The 16,939-nt window shown below is 40.1% G+C and overlaps 2 protein-coding genes and 1 long non-coding RNA gene across 6 annotated transcripts; 1 reads left to right on the forward strand and 2 right to left on the reverse strand.

The window, feature by feature from the left end:
* Positions 1-49: 49 nt before the first annotated feature.
* On the forward strand, positions 50-8,684 carry prkar1aa (protein kinase, cAMP-dependent, regulatory, type I, alpha (tissue specific extinguisher 1) a). Of its 4 annotated transcripts, none has more exons than XM_063903135.1 (12): positions 50-109; positions 374-464; positions 1,915-2,099; positions 2,470-2,637; positions 2,976-3,067; positions 3,151-3,212; positions 3,290-3,336; positions 4,292-4,450; positions 4,549-4,609; positions 4,693-4,814; positions 5,093-5,174; positions 5,335-8,684. In XM_063903135.1, the coding sequence occupies exons 3-12, from the start codon at positions 1,929-1,931 to the stop codon at positions 5,505-5,507; spliced, it is 1,137 nt and encodes a 378-aa protein (XP_063759205.1). In that variant the 5' UTR covers positions 50-109; positions 374-464; positions 1,915-1,928; the 3' UTR covers positions 5,508-8,684. The 4 variants fall into 4 exon arrangements, with proteins under 4 accessions (XP_063759205.1, XP_063759207.1, XP_063759206.1 ...); XM_063903136.1 differs by lacking the exon at positions 50-109 and adding an exon at positions 124-245; XM_063903137.1 differs by lacking the exon at positions 374-464 and having other exon boundaries at positions 81-314.
* A 4,703-nt stretch (positions 8,685-13,387) lies between these two features.
* LOC134878513 (G2/M phase-specific E3 ubiquitin-protein ligase-like) lies at positions 13,388-15,444 on the reverse strand. The gene is made up of 4 exons (XM_063904584.1): positions 15,148-15,444; positions 14,650-14,960; positions 14,300-14,475; positions 13,388-13,554 (listed from the first exon to the last, which is right to left on the reverse strand). Exons 1-4 carry the CDS (start codon positions 15,159-15,161, stop codon positions 13,546-13,548), a joined length of 510 nt encoding a protein of 169 aa, XP_063760654.1. The 5' UTR covers positions 15,162-15,444; the 3' UTR covers positions 13,388-13,545.
* A 44-nt stretch (positions 15,445-15,488) lies between these two features.
* LOC134878514 (uncharacterized) lies at positions 15,489-16,519 on the reverse strand. The gene is made up of 3 exons (XR_010167687.1): positions 16,307-16,519; positions 15,893-16,028; positions 15,489-15,618 (listed from the first exon to the last, which is right to left on the reverse strand). It is a non-coding gene; the product is annotated as an uncharacterized LOC134878514 (long non-coding RNA).
* Positions 16,520-16,939: the final 420 nt, after the last annotated feature.

A 16,939-nucleotide genomic window follows, 5' to 3' on the forward strand; every position in this document is an offset into this window, starting at 1 on the left:
GTGTGTCTGCTAATAGTTGAGCAATAACCATCGTGAGGAGGTTGGTTGTGATAAACAGCCTGGACAGAGCCAGCTGATAGGTACACACATGCAAAATAAATACAAGAAGGTGAAGAACAGCGGATCAATTGTTTTGTTTTTTCGAAAATCAATGATGAGTTATTATATCAAATTCGTGAGTGTTTTAACAGAAAGAAAATGTTAACAAAAAAGTTGTAAACCGAAAGGAGAACTATTTTACCCAGGTGAAAGTTTGGAGTTCAGTCTACTTTCATATTTGGAAGCACATCTTCTATGGAATACAATTTGGACCGGTATGTGTCATTTGTTGTAATTGGAGTTTTGAACAAATAACAATGTTTTTTTTTTACAGGTGATGCTTTTATTGTGAAACATCCAGGCGGAAGTGGTTGTTCTAAGCTGTCAAGAAGGAAAACGATCAGAAACACGTCCTTTGATATTTGGTAAAGATGTTTTATTGTTTGCTGTGTGGATAGTGAGTTGGCACATTGTTCTGCATGTGTGAGTGTAAGCCTGTGTCGTGTTTCCGTCTGTTAAAGTTTATTATTCACATTGTTTTCAGACGGGGATGTCGTGCTAACAGTTAGCTCGCTAAGCTAATGTTTGTGGTTTGTATTCAAGATGGCTTATCATAGGAAATCATCTGGTGTAATAACAGTCATTTTTCATGTGTGTTGCGTTGCATTGCATTGCTTGAAGCTAACAGTGTAAATAGACCAGCCTCAGCTCGACTAAATAACACTTGAGTTTACTACAACTATGTACTAGGTCAGCGGCTGGTTTGGTAGCTAGGCAGAGGTGTAAAAAGTACTCAGATGTTGTACTTGAGTAAAAGTAGAAGCACCAGAAATTGCTTCGAAATTGTTCTTAGGTATAGTACTTCGAGTAGTAAATCGACTTAGTTACTTTAGACCACCGTGGCTAATTAACAGCGTTATTCTGTCATTTATCTTCATTTAACTGCGTTCCAGGAGAAAATGCTATCACCTTAGCTAACCTGCTCCTATGGCTGCAGTAACAGGTGACCCTGCTGTGAGTGCTGGCCTGGTCAAGGAGTTCTCTAATGTTGAGTTTCAGTCAAATTTCCAGATTCAGAATATACAATAGTTGTATTAAAAGTAGAGAAATGTTTTTACAAGGTACTTAAATGTGAAAAGTAAAAGAAATCTGACCTATTGTTGTCGAATCCCTTTTTTTGTTATTGCAAATGCATATGTCTGATATGCATTTCACTAATGCACCTTAACTACTCTACACAAATATAATGCACTCTAGATATAAATCACACTCTCCGTGCCCCTGAACAAAATCATTTTTAATACCTGCGTTTTATTTTTTAGTGCGTATTTTTCCAAACATATTTGTCCATCTTCCAAACTTTCATCTAGGTTCAGTTTTAATGCCAACAGTTAATGTGGTTCGATACCTTTCTGTATCAACACACAATTGATTCATTTACCTCACATTTGAGTGGCGCTTCCATAAAGAAGTATTTTTCCATCACATCACACAAAGTTATTGAGCAAATGTTTAAAAAATGTAGGTAATTATCATTATTGCTTTTATCACCCAGCACAGGTTGTCAGTATTAAATCATATTAGGGTTCTTGTTACATTATTCAAGACATGAATCAATGATGTTATAGGATGTTTCTCATTTGAAAGGCTTATGGGACTCTGTGAAATACACCTCTTCCTGTTAGACATGAAAAGGAATGAAAGTAAGGAAGGGCCATTGTTTGTTCCCCACCAACATGGCATGCTATTTGTAACCTTCAATTAGCTGAACCCCTTAAGTTCATAGGTAAAAGTTAAGCACAGTTTCACAATAATTCAGAAAGTCAGAATGTGTCTTCCTGATCCATCTTGTTTTTCCTTCTCATCTCCTTCCAGGTCACAAGACAAAAATGGCATCGAGCATAAGCGGTGAGGAGGAGCGTAGCCTCCGAGACTGTGAGCAATATGTCCAGAAACACAACATCCAGAAGCTGCTCAAGGACTGCATCATTCAGCTGTGCACGTCCCGGCCCGACCGGCCCATGGCCTTCCTCAGGGACCACTTTGACAGACTGGAGAAGGTGGGGGCTCACACATGTCACAGCATGACACACTTAGCCCATATATAACTGTTCATTTATGCAGCTTGTAGGGTCTATCTAAGGTAGGGATTGGTATTGAATTATATCATACAAACATGGGTTTATTATTATTAAGGTAAAATTATTTGTTACAGAATTATTTATTATACATAAAATAAAGCAATATTAATTCCAATTTGTTTAGTTTTTCCCTTCAAAAGATAACAAAAAGAACCAATAAAATAGCGAAAAATTACCAGATTGAGATGCAGTATTGGTAGGAGGAGTAGTACCGGACCCAACCCTAATCGAAGGATTGAATTATTCTTGAGTGTCACATGCATGGTTCTGTGTACCTGTTGCCCTGCAGGAGGAGGCCCTGCAGATGACTTCTCAGAGGAAGTCGAGTTCACGGTCAGACTCGCGTGAGGAAGAAGTTTCCCCGCCCATGAACCCTGTGGTGAGGGGCCGGAACCGGAGAGGAGCCATCAGTGCTGAGGTGTACACGGAGGAGGACGCTGCCTCCTATGTCAGAAAGGTCTGTGCACGATGCTGTCATTTTTATTTCACACACCTTCATTAAACAGTATGACTATTATATACAATATAAAGCTGCACAAATCTATATTTGTATTCTATGAACTGACAACATGTGTAGGGGGTGATGTGAGAGCAGCTTTTGATGAACCAACAGAGATCTCCTCTCTACTGAGGAATGAACTGAGACTTAGCAATGTAGCTGGCTCTGAAACTCTGTTCTCCTCCTGCAGGGTAACATAGCAGAAAGCACAGTGGAGCATTAGCTGCTAAAGAGTAAATGTTATGAATATTGGAATTAGACTTTGTTCCAAATCTAAATTAGCTTCCTCACCCCAGGTGATCCCAAAAGACTACAAGAGCATGGCGTCGCTGTCAAAAGCCATGGAGAAGAACGTGCTGTTTGCACACCTGGACGACAATGAGAGGAGGTAAAAGCTCCACTTAGATTGGTACTTTACAATCTTTTTTTAGCGCTTTTCCATCTAACCAGAGTCTTTCTTTTGCCCACCAGTGACATTTTTGACGCAATGTTTTCTGTCAACTACATTGCTGGAGAAACTGTCATCCAACAAGGTACGTTTTATACACAGGCATGACATGGAGAGGGTTTTATGTTCCTTCATTCAGACTTTTCATTGCTCCTGTTGCAGGTGATGAGGGGGACAACTTCTACGTTATTGACCAGGGAGACATGGATGTAAGAGCTCTTTCTTATGTTTGGTGTGCATTTTGAACTTCGTAAAGAACTGCCATTGTGATACTGATGAAAAAAGTTTGCTTTACTTCTTTACCTCACCATCCTTTAGTGGCTCGGACAGGAAAACGTTACTAACAAGGCTAAAACCAACAATGAATTTATTTTAAATGAGGGTTGCTCTGTGGAGGTTTTTCAGGTTGTTCTGCTGCCCCCGGGTGGACAAAAAGATGAATGTAGTAGTACAGCTTTAACTTTAGCAAAAGAGAACCCTCATTGATGAGCGCAGCGATACATCACTTCCTAGAGAATGTTAGGCCCCGCCCACTTTCCAGTGACAAACAATAGTTTCTTCATGCCTAGAACCCCGAGCTATCATTTCTTTACTCCCTCTACAGAAAAAAGGAGAGTACAAGAAAGGATGTAATTCAGAAATCACAGTTTCAGTGTGAGCCAGCTGTCGGCCACCGGACATCCACCTCCTATCGATTGAAATGAAACAATAACTCCACGCCGATCATCGATCTCCCATGACATTGTCTAACTGATTATCTGTCTGACCATCATAATTGGGCTCCTTGTAGATAAAAAAGGCGCAGTACTTTTTTTTGATGTGATTACATGAAAACTTCTGAATCCGTATTTACCGCCATTCAAATGGCACTGAGTGTTTTCACCCAAAAGGGGGCGTGGCCTTGCGTAGAGGGAACGTATTGCTCTCATCTATGGCCCCACTGTTGTTCTGCTGTTGTTAAATTGTATGCATAGGTAATTGTTATTGATGTATAGTTAAATAGTATAGTTTTTTTTTTATGTCAGAAGAAAAGAAATAACTTAGAAAGAAGAAAAACTACATGTTGACTTGTGAATGTCGCAGCAGGATGGACAATCTTCAATAGCATATTATAGATACAATAATTGATGTCACATATTTCTGCTTTATCTTTCATATATCTAGATATATGTGAACAATGAATGGGTGACGAGCATTGGGGAGGGGGGCAGCTTTGGGGAGCTGGCTCTGATCTACGGCACCCCTCGAGCAGCTTCAGTCCGGGCCAAGTCTGACGTCAAGCTGTGGGGCATCGACAGAGACAGCTACAGGAGAATACTGATGGTGAGCTGCAGTCCCAGGACACAAAAGAAATGATTGTTTTCAACTGTGCACAAAAATATGATCAGGCCGTCATGATCTGACACCTTTTAAATTTTTAGGGAAGCACTTTGAGAAAGCGCAAAATGTACGAGGAGTTCCTCAGCAAGGTGTCCATTCTAGGTGAGAGCTGCAGTGTCTTATCAGATTGACGCAGTGCTTCCTGTTTTTAAAAGCTGTCACTGACGGCTATTGCTCCTCAACAGAGTCTCTGGATAAGTGGGAGCGTCTGATGGTGGCCGATGCCTTGGAGACCGTGCATTTTGAGGACAGCCAGAAAATAGTGGTGCAGGGCCAGCCTGGGGATGAGTTCTTCATCATTCTGGAGGTAGGGACACCTTCTGTAACACCAATCAGCACCCAGCAGTCGGATTGCCAAGCAGAACCCCTCAGTGTGAATTCTGTCAACATTTATTTCCCTATTACTTAGACCAAAGACCCAAATCTCATTATTTTTGTCACATCCCAGCTTCAAAATATGTTCTACTTTGTCTGCACGATAACTGCTACATTGGATTTTTCTGGAGGGATGAGCCCTATCATCAGTCCATCTGGGATGAGACCTTTATGTTTACCTTTACCTTTATGTCTTCGATGTGCTCTCAGGGTACAGCCGCCGTGCTGCAGAGGCGTTCCGAGGACGAGGAGTTTGTGGAGGTCGGCAGACTGGGACCCTCAGACTACTTTGGTAAATCAGATGAGTACCGGCTCTTTGTCACCCCATAGTTACTGAGACGGTCTCAGTGGGTGGATGAAAACAATAGTACCTTAAATAAATGTGTTTAAACAAAGCCGGGCCCCATAAGCATTGAGCTTGCCTGTGTAACCTGATGACTGCTCTCTTCCAGGTGAGATCGCCCTGCTGATGAACCGGCCCCGGGCTGCCACTGTTGTTGCATTGGGCCCCCTCAAGTGTGTTAAACTGGACCGGCCCCGGTTTGAGCGGGTGCTCGGCCCCTGCTCTGACATCCTGAAGAGAAACATTGAGCAGTACAACAGCTTTGTTTCCCTCTCGGTCTGAGCGCCTCAGACCACCTCTCTCTACTGCAGGGTGTAACACCCATCTGCTTTATTTTCCTGCTTCTCTCTTCACCTAGTACCACCCACATGACCCCACAACATGACTTCAACACGTCTGATACTCCTTTCTTTGATCTCTTTTTGTAGATGTACTCAGGAGATGTCATTTATTTTCTATGAAGGGAGGAGCGTCATCACCTTAACTTGTAAATAACCACATAGGTATTTTGTTCACTTTGAAAGTGTGGCTTGGATGAAATAATGCTGTGTGTTCACACTGCTCACTGGGAGTTCAGAGGTCTGTTACAAGTTCTAGAAGTACAGGGAGCTCATCATAACTAGACATTAAGGATCAAATGTAATCTACAGTCTAGTTGCCAGCAGAGTGAACCCAGAAATGTTGAGTACCCCAAAGTTTTCTGATAGAAATGTATAGTATGCATCCTCAGCACAAAGAAACTTCTGGATGCTAAACATGCTTTCAATAACACAAGTTACATTCATTAGCATATGCATGCAATAGCTAGTTATCATTTTGGAGTGCTCTTGGAGGTTAATGAGAATGTTGAATACATTTCTGACATTTTCAGGATCAAAAATGGCAGTTTTGAGTCCCCTAAACAAGAGACCCAAAATTCTTTAAAATCCCTCCCCCGAGACTACAAATATGGCCTCTTTCTGGTTAAAACTGCCATTTTTGATCCTTTTAATGTCAGAATCCTCAGAAACCTCCAAATTGTCCAAATCGTCCAATCTGTAACTATTGTCTGCATATGCTTATTTAGGCTAAATGTGCAAATTGCCCAACATATGCAGGTTAGCATCCGGCAGTTTCTATGTGGTGGGGACCCCTACTATACATTTCTGACACCAAAATTTGGGTTACTCAACATTTCCCGGGTTTACTATCAGCAAACGGACTACTGTCTTGATAGAACGTGCATATGCAATAGCTGATGTAAATAGATGAGTCAAATTAGGACGGGATATAAAAGTGTGTATAGAAATACAGCATGCGTTGATAGATATGTTCCATGGTTTGATGGTGAACAATGATAGTTTCTCAGTATCAGGTTAAAGATGTTGACAGTGTGACTTCACAGTGAGTTGCTTCATCTCCAGCGTTCATGGAGAGGCTTTCTGTTTGTGACGGTTTGTTTTCTTTTGCGCATTGTTGAGATGTGTTTAGCCACGTTAGCATCTGGGTTCAGCCCGTGTTGGTTAGCTGCTTTGGTCCGGACTGAAATATCTCAGCAACTATTAGACAATCCCTCCATGTCCCCCTCAGGAGATCTGCTGATGTTGCTTAAGCACCACTCCCAGCATTTGAATTGGTGCAGTGCTTTGATAGAAATTATAACACGTTGAGGTCTCAGCTCAGAACAGCGGGGCTCCACTCTCCTGTTTATTGTTTTATTTTCTTCCTGCTTTTTATCTGGCTTGATTATGGACACGCTTTTCTTAAAGGGTTGCCTTGACATTCAGATAATTCCCTGCGTATGGTCACACAGTTTGACAGAGGTACCACTACCAGCTGTGCACCTACAGCATCCATATAATCCCACCTTAAACCTTTCTGCCGTTTCCTTTCTCCTCACCCATTGCTTATTTTAATTGAGCTTTTAATTCAAACTTCTCCATTTCCTCTTCCATTGTTAGAAATGTGGTTCTTTTTCATTTAGGTTTTAATTACATTTTTATTTTTATCAAATGTTTTACATTTGAAAATGTAACTATTTAAATGTTATATTTGGCAGTGTGAGGTACAGCAAATGCATAACACACTTAAATATCCTGGTATCCCATTCTCTCCCTTGATCATATAATATTTACAGCTGTGCTACAAATCTATATATTGAGAGTAAATTTTAAAATGTTGCCAATTTTATGATATACAAAAGTATGTAATCAAAGAGACAAATGTTGATATGCTCTTGAGTCCACTGTGAAGGGTGCTCCTGTCATCTAAAGCAGGAGCAGGTCAATGCTTACACAAGGGAAAAGCAGTACATTGTTCTGCAGTAAATATGGAAAACACATAAATCATAACCAGCTGGTTCTGAACATGATACTGACAATTTCCATATTTGCTTTTTTTAGGCAGATGCTTGACTCTTTCACTGCAAATATAAGTCAAGCTCCCCAAAACCCTGGATTTCTCATAAAAACAATCAGTACCATCATTTGTTAAATGCCACAGCTTCTCACAGAAACCCCTTTACTGTAAAGAATTACGAGTTTTCAAATGTTAAATGTTGTGCAGCCCTTCACTGAGAAGCTCTAAGGTCAAAAAGGAGGAGGAGGGTGTGATGCTTGAGTACTTGAGATACAGGCCCTTCTTAGAGTTAACAAACCTTCAGGTGTGTTCCTTGTTACAAGCGTGTATTTGGAGGTACAGTGTGTAAGCCAAAGTGTCAAACAGGCCCTGCCTCACATGCTCTCATGCTGAAGCTGGTCATTCTGTCCCCTCTGCTCTCAGATGGAGACAGTTTTTATTTTTTTGAGCTTGCAGTTTATTGATGTGTTTGATATATATTTTTGTATAAAACACCAGTGTTAAATGTCTCTGAACTTTTATGTTTTTCAAAGATGTCTTAAGAGTGTTGCACCCATGTGTAGAGTAGTGTCACTTTGACTCGTAACTGTATTATTATTATTATATCAGCTATGTTTTCTGACTTTATAGAACTTCTGACTCACTCACAGATGGGAAACTAAACGATCGAAAGCTGATGAGTATGTGGAGCTGGGTGAGTGTTTGTACAGCTCACTGCTCCTCTCTGCAGATCTCTTCAGAGGACCATCGTTTCTGTAGTTTTTGTGCCTTTCTTCAGACCGGAGTGATTGTGCTTAAATGTGTGTGTTTTGGATTCCTCTGTAGGCTGTATTTACAGCGGTTCAAGCAATAAAGAGATTTGAATGTTGCCTAATATCCTAACCCACATTTAGTTTCAACATCTGTTTCATTTTCAAATTTCTGTCCCATGCTTATAATGTTCTTATATTTGAAGTACATTTAATTTCCTGTATTTTCATCGTATTCTACGTTCTTGTTCAATGATTGTAAAACTAAGATAAAAATCTACTTTGTATCTGTGAGTTGAACTCTTCTGCCAACTGTGTTCCAAGACTGCAACTGCACTTATTACAAATTAAAAGTGTCTCATTTAACCTTTAATGGTTTTTGTAGTTCATACAGTTCTCTGTAAATGTATCTACTATCTAAAATATACGGTTTGAAATTCATATAACATTTAATCATTCAATTGTAATTATTGGGGTCCAAACAGGATTACTATATATTTCAAAATGATCTTTCATGCCTTTAGGTATAGAAAGTCCTCCGTACAAGTGTTTGTTATTTTGTTTGCAGAGAACAAATGCTGTATGGTTAAGGAGTTGAATAAGAACTGAAGAAGTTTGATGTGTGCGGACTAAAAACGGAACAGGTTCCTGTTTCAGACGGAAGAGCACCATGATATGAGGGGCCCCTAGGGACATTATTCAGAAATACCGTTCACTTACACATGTGAAAGACTCTCACACACACAACTGAAACCAAACGCTCTCATAAACACATGTGAAAATCTCTCACACACACATATGAAATGGTCTCACACACACATATGAAATGGTCTCACACACACATGTGAAACACTCACACACACAACTGAAACCAAAAGCTCTCATAAACACATGTGAAAATCTCTCACACACACATATGAAACGCTCTCACACACATGTGAAACGCTCTCACACACACATATGAAACGCTCTCACACACACATATGAAACGCTCTCACACACATATGAAACGCTCTCACACTCACATGTGAAACGCTCTCACACACACATATGAAACACTCACACACACAACTGAAACCAAAAGCTCTCACACACACATGTAAAACACTCACACACACATGAAACACTCTCACACACACAACTGAAACCAAAAGCTCTCATAAACACATGTGAAAATCTCACACACACATATGAAACGCTCTCACACACACATATGAAACGCCCTCACACACATGTGAAACGCTCTCACACACACACCTGAAACGCTCTCACACATTCATGTGAAACGCTCTCACACACACATATGAAACACTCTCACACACATATGAAACGCTCTCACACACGTGAAACGCTCTCACACACACATATGAAACGCTCTCACACTCACATATGAAACGCTCTCACACTCACATGTGAAACGCTCTCACACACACACCTGAAACGCTCTCACACATTCATGTGAAACGCTCTCACACACACATATGAAACGCTCTCACACACGTGAAACGCTCTCTCACACACATATGAAACACTCTGACACACATATGAAACACTCTGACACACATGTGAAACGCTCTCACACACACACCTGAAACGCTCTCACACATTCATGTGAAACGCTCTCACACACACCTGAAACGCTCTCACACACACACCTGAAACGCTCTCACACACACATGTGAAACGCTCTCACACACACACCTGAAACGCTCTCACACATTCATGTGAAACGCTCTCACACACACATATGAAACACTCACACACACATATGAAACGCTCTCATACTCACATATGAAACGCTCTCACACATTCATGTGAAACGCTCTCACACACACATATGAAACGCTCTCACACACGTGAAACGCTCTCTCACACACATATGAAACACTCTCACACACATATGAAACACTCTGACACATTCATGTGAAACGCTCTCACACACACATATGAAACACTCTCACACACATATGAAACGCTCTCACACATGTGAAACGCTCTCTCACACACATATGAAACGCTCTCACACTCACATGTGAAACGCTCTCACACACACACCTGAAACGCTCTCACACACACACCTGAAACGCTCTCACACATTCATGTGAAACGCTCTCACACACACATATGAAACGCTCTCACACACGTGAAACGCTCTCTCACACACATATGAAACACTCTCACACACATATGAAACACTCTGACACACATGTGAAACGCTCTCACACACACACCTGAAACGCTCTCACACATTCATGTGAAACGCTCTCACACACACCTGAAACGCTCTCACACACACACCTGAAACGCTCTCACACACACACCTGAAACGCTCTCACACACACACCTGAAACGCTCTCACACATTCATGTGAAACGCTCTCACAGACACATATGAAATGTTGAGTTCAGTAGGGAATTAGGAGTGCATTACAGTTAAAAAGGAAGGCCTTCCTGTCACATGAAGGAAGCAGGATGCTAAATTTCAAGGAAGTCAACTTCAACCACAATGAATGTTCATCTGATCCTCATCATTTTCCAAGTCCAAACTTTATTTTTTGCAGTGAGAGGTAATGAAGAGGATGTTTTAAGTTTTTTCAGTAGTGCTTTGCAATGCATTGAGTCACTGCAAAGTGAAGAATCCAACAATTTGGATCAGGGGAGGCTTTTTCGAGTGCTCGATGACCACACACGAACTCTATCTGCATTTTTTGCTGTGTTGAGGTATGGTCATGATAATAGGGATGTCAGTGACCTACTAGGATCATTGTATAGATGCTTTCGCAAATTGCTGCATGAACATGAGGCCAGACGGAGATCCACTGATGTGACAAACAATCTAATACCCCCAACAACCTTGACTGGCCATCCAGGTCGACCCCAATACAGCATAACCACTGAACAGATTTCTCATTGTGTGTCCATTGGTATGACATGGCAGGGAATTGCATCATGCTTTGGAATCAGTCGAAGAACCCTATACAGACACAGGCAAACTCTGGAAGTTGAGCCTTTAAGATATGCAGTATTGTCAAATCAAGATCTGGACAGCATTGTGACAAATATACTGCAGAACTCTCCAAATGCAGGTGAAGCATATGTAATTGGAAGCCTGCGATCACGTGGCCTAAGAGTTCAGCGTTGGCGGGTCAGACAGAGCCTGCATCAAGTTGATCCCATTGGGCGGTCATTTAGACGTCGTCATGCTATACGACGAAGGGTCTACAGTGTTCAGGTCCCCAACCAATTATGGTAAGTTGACTTGTAAACTGTTCAGATGTGCACATTTTAAGTACATACTTTCTTTAATGTAGTGTATATCTCCCAACAGGCATTTTGACGGCAACCACAAGCTGGTTAGGTGGCGGATGGTCTTTCATGGCTGTGTCGATGGCTTTAGCCGGACTATTATATACTTACGGTGCTTATCTAACAACAGAGCTTCAAGTGTCTTGTCATTATTTATAGAAGCAGTAGAAAACTTTGGTTTGCCTTTAAGGGTCAGATGTGATCACGGTATGGAAAATATACATGTTGCCCGTTTTATGTTGGAAAGAAGGGGGTTGAACAGTCGTAGCGTTATTACAGGTGTTTCAGTACACAACCAAAGGATTGAGAGACTATGGGCAGAACTCAATAGAGTTGCATCAAGACACTTTGCAAATATTTTTAACTTTATGGAGGAACAGGGTATACTGGATTCATTGAATGAACTTCAACTTTTTTGTCTGCATTATGTCTATTTACCAAGAATTGAAAGGGCAGTAACAGAATTCATCAACCAGTGGAACAACCATGGCCTCTCCACACAAGGGGGGCAGACACCACTACAGCTGTGGCATACAGGTGTCATAAACAGCGTAGGAATCCATCCGGTTATAAATGACATTATTGATGGTGACACCCATTATGGTATTGATGAAGAAGGACCATTACCTGAACTTCAAACCAATAATAATGTTATCATTCCAGACATTGATCTTGCCATTAATGAGACCACAATGAACAATATTCAACAAGTGAATCCACTTGAAAATGATGGAAACCATGGAATACATTTATTTTCTTCACTCTTGCAGTATATTCAGTCCACATAGGAGTTACTTTGTAAATAAGCTGTTTCCCAACAATAAATGAACCTAATAAACATTTTTTCAAAACTATAAGAAGCATTTGTTCAAAGTGTTTTTTTCAAAAAGACATACTGCGAGACAAGCAGAGACTGAGACTTTAAAGATTGCAAACTTTATTGCAACAGCAATATTATGAACTAAATATGAAATGAAATAAATTAAATGAAATAAATGTGAAATAAATATGAACCATATATTGGTTAACTTAATAAAACTACACAGGTAAAGGAAACGTAACATTCCATTCCATAAAAAGTGTTTAACAAAGTGAAATAACAGAGGAAAAAGTATTAAACATGTAAATGTCTTTACCTGTGTAGCTTTACTTACTGACTTTTATTGAGTCAATTCCAATATGTGGTATAAATCTCAAACGAATAGCTGCATCAGAAAAATATTAAAATATTTAACGAAAGAAATGTTGACACGTTGAAAACTTATTTCCACCACTGTATATTCATGACCTGCCAAACCCATGAGTGTTCCCTAAAGCAAAGTCAAACTTGTCTTTAAAGAGTTCATATGACACATGTAGCGGCAACCTGATGCAGTTGACACATGTGTTGGCCATAGGGAACAATGGTGTCGAGGCATAGTCGTCCTCTCCCTTGTGAATGAACTCCACAGAAGGTGTTGGGGAAAAGCCGATGGGTGGCACCACAGAGGCTCCTGTTGCGAAGGCCAATGTCTTTTGTAGTTTGGATGGCCCTTCTTCTTCTATACAAAAAAACAGAAAAACAATTTAAGTGGTAGTTGGTCTAATTAACATGTTTATTGAACATCTCTTGAGTTATTATCATTAGCTGATGATGGCATGTATTTTTTGTAGGAAAAACTATTTTTAAAGTAAAAATATAAATAGATGCATCATTTTATGAGTAGTATAAACTATCAATTACCTTCTGCATCCTGGAGATAGTCTCTCCAGAAGATTACAACCATTTCTTCTGCAGTTCTCTTGTTGCTCCCTTCTGGAGAGAGTGGAATGCTGAAGAGATTGTCCATCTGGTCAGCAGTGAGAAGACTTGCCTCATAGCAAAACAGGGGCTTAAAGCTGTCAGGATGTCTCCTGATTTTTTCAAGAACCCCAAGAGTCTTCAGACCTTCACAGAATCTGTACAAAGTACATGGAAACATTTTACTAATTTTGCATAATTAAATAGGGTTCCTAATTCACTTATGAATTGTCAATGTGTGACTTACTTGTATATACAAATAATAGTTTTTAGTTTTAGTGAAGTTAATCCTACAACATGTTGGTCAATAATTCAAATTCTGATTCCTATTCTGATAAACCTGACGAAATAACCAACACTGAATACCTTTGAAATGGACCTTGGACCCTGTGGACAACCTGAAACATCACTATGTCCTGTACCAGCAGTTCCCTGTCCCTGATTGACTGCACAGGGCTTAGACATCCTGCATTAGCCAGGTACTCAAGTAGAGGTGCCTTTGACTCCTCAAGCTCCTCAACCGTGGTACTTTCAGATACCTAGCATCACAAGGAGCAGCAGGTTGGCTTGTTATGGGGGCTACTTGTTATGCTTATAACTTATTAGTTAAAAAAACAGACACTAGAGGACTGCATAATTACATGATAACAAAAGGTCCCTTAACAGTTGATTGAGGTTCAGGGTTTTTTTTCCCACATAGCTACAATGTCACAGAAAACATAGAAATTATAATTGGCTTGTCTGTTGGATTGTGGTGGAATTCAAACTACAACACATGGAAAGTGGGCATTCAGCAATGGACTGGGCAGGACCGATACTGCCTCTCAAAATGTAAAACAGCAAGAGAACATTGTAATATTACCTAATTCTAATGGAATACAACATGTAAAACTACCAACTGACCTTTTTGACTTTCTCAAGGAGTTCTGGGTCAGCTATGTCTTCTACAGCTGGATTTGCTGAACCATCAACAAGAAGCGAAAACACTGTTGGTGACAGGAAGTTTGGTGGTGGACCACCATGCACCAAACTCACTGCAATGGCTCTGCCAGCGTTGTAGTACCGGTCCTCTCTTAGAGCTGCAAAACAATCACATAAAAGGAAATGTAATATTGAAAAATGAGTAAAGACTCATTGCTACATAAAATCATGGATTGATGTGTTATTAAATAAATTGTAGATCAGTTTGCATGTAAAAATCACCATACACTAAAATAGCTCCCATTATTAATAAAAAAACAACAAGACATTACCAGTACTGTCAAGAGCGAAGTTCTTGCTGTTTTCTTTTCCCTCAAACATGGCGGATCTGGCAATGGTCTCCATCAGCAGCCTCAAGAATTCCCTCCTTGGCCCTCCTAAATCAATCCCTTCCTCATTTCTCCCCATGTCATCTGAGAACTTTACAGAAATCATCAAGTTTGGGTCGTAGGATACCCTTTGGAAACCCCGCATGGCTCCTTCCCAGACAGCAGAGCGATTTATATTGAACCTGCACTGTCGTTTTGTAATAATTTTGCTTGAGAGTTCCAGCAGTATCTCCTGACTCGGGACCTTTTCTGCACTATAAAGACAAAAATGATCAAAAACACAGTAAAGTTACACATTTTAGAATAACCCTTTTTTCGTCATTGCAAGCATCCAAATAATCCTCAATGTGTACGTCACAATAATTTAAAGGTCAATTATTAGATGACATCCTTATTAGTTATCCTGATCTGTCACGCTCGCAGTCTGTGTGGGCTACTCACATTGGACACTCCATACTGGCAATAATGGCCTTGTTTAATTCCTCGTCATCTGAGGAGTCGTCAGGAAGAGTTGACACAAGTGCTAAATATGATGAGTAGTCATCATGGCCGCTAGTCCCATGGTTGCCATCACTCCTTGGAAGGCAGCCTCCATCTTGACTGCTTGTGCCAGGGCCGCCATCCACTCCTTCCACTACTAATCTACTCCTTTTAACAGCACTGGTAGCTGGGTGGTTGGTGGCATCATCATTATAATCATCGTCAATACCAGTGCCAGTGCCAGGATTGCCTTCACCATCAATATTGCCAGTACAGGGATAATTATTTCTCATTGCTCTTGAGGCTGCCCTGGTGGTGACACAGGCTGCTCATGCCTGCAGGGATTTGCAGGATTTCACAACAATCCTCATCACTGTCCTTAGCAGTTGATCTGTCAGTGGCAGAAAGTTCACTTTCCTCCTCTGAGTCAGTCTTTGAAACAGAACGAAAGAAAACCCAAAATGATATATCAAAAGCAAAAAAAGCAAGACTTTGAAATTAAATAACCTTAAATAAAAAACAAGTTATTACATAACCGATTAAAATAGGGAGCCTTTGTTCACACTCTTCTCAATTTAAATTGCTCTATTTGAATTTAATATAAACTTTAAATTGCTATAAGCAGGTAACAGTAAACATTTTATTTTCAAAAGGTAATTATACTGAATTTAATTAAGTGGTAAAACAAACAAAAAAGCAAACTTACTAAAAGGGTCCTTGATGGTCTTACATACAGGGCTTTGGTTTTAAAAACCTTGTGGATTAGCATCCCATTCAGCTCCTGACCCTCCTGGATCTTAGGGGACACCAACTTATTGCCACAAGACATTACAAGCTGGAGGCTACAAAGAAGATGTAGGATATTACAACAACAAGAAATACTTTACGGCTAAGGGCTTAACAATATGATGTAACAGCTTGTGTTAGTGTGTGTCTGTCTGTCTGTCAGGTTCTTGCTCCTATAAGGTGTGTGACTGAATCCTGTACATTTTGAGCCAAATTCAACTTTTATGTGTTTTTATAAATGATGATTGCAATTTGAAACTACGTTTTAAAAGTGCTCTTTAAATAAAGATTATTGTATTATTAACAACGCAAGAAGGGAAAAAAAAGGGTTTACCTGACGTCCTCCGGAATATGCTCACCAAAGCCTTGTCTGATACGATCAATAACAGTCCGGTGGTCCCAGGCCTTCTGGAATTCAAAGGCACTGAGGATATGTCCATGTTTGTGTAACCGTACTTTTGGACGTTGTTTGCACACTACATCCAATGATGGATTGGGGAGTAGTATCACATCCTTATTGAAATGGCCATGCTGCTGTGCCCTAGCTCTGAAATAAGAATGTATTATGCATTATAAGTCTACTATTCGACTACATGAAGACGGACAGTTAAGTCATACTGCTAAAATAAAACAATAATGAGAAAACAGTAAGTCAGGGTACTAAAGTATAATCAGTTTTCCCCTTAATTAAAAACGATAAAACGAGCAAATGTTTTTTTTCCCCGTTTTAAACCAAAAATTAAGTGCATCTGAGTCACCAGCACAGGTCATCTCCCACTGTGAAGGTTATAACCATGTTAATGTTATTATTATTATTGTTATTAATAATAATGATAAAACCGACAATGCTCTTCATTTGGGAAGGAAATAACAGTTTCCACATTATTAATTAATGCCACTGAACTAAAATAATATAACTTTATTTAGCACACTAGCTAGCTAACTTCCGCTTACTCTGGAGCTAATA

Source organism: Eleginops maclovinus, chromosome 16 (assembly GCF_036324505.1).
Source record: "Eleginops maclovinus isolate JMC-PN-2008 ecotype Puerto Natales chromosome 16, JC_Emac_rtc_rv5, whole genome shotgun sequence".
Lineage (NCBI taxonomy): Eukaryota > Metazoa > Chordata > Actinopteri > Perciformes > Eleginopidae > Eleginops > Eleginops maclovinus.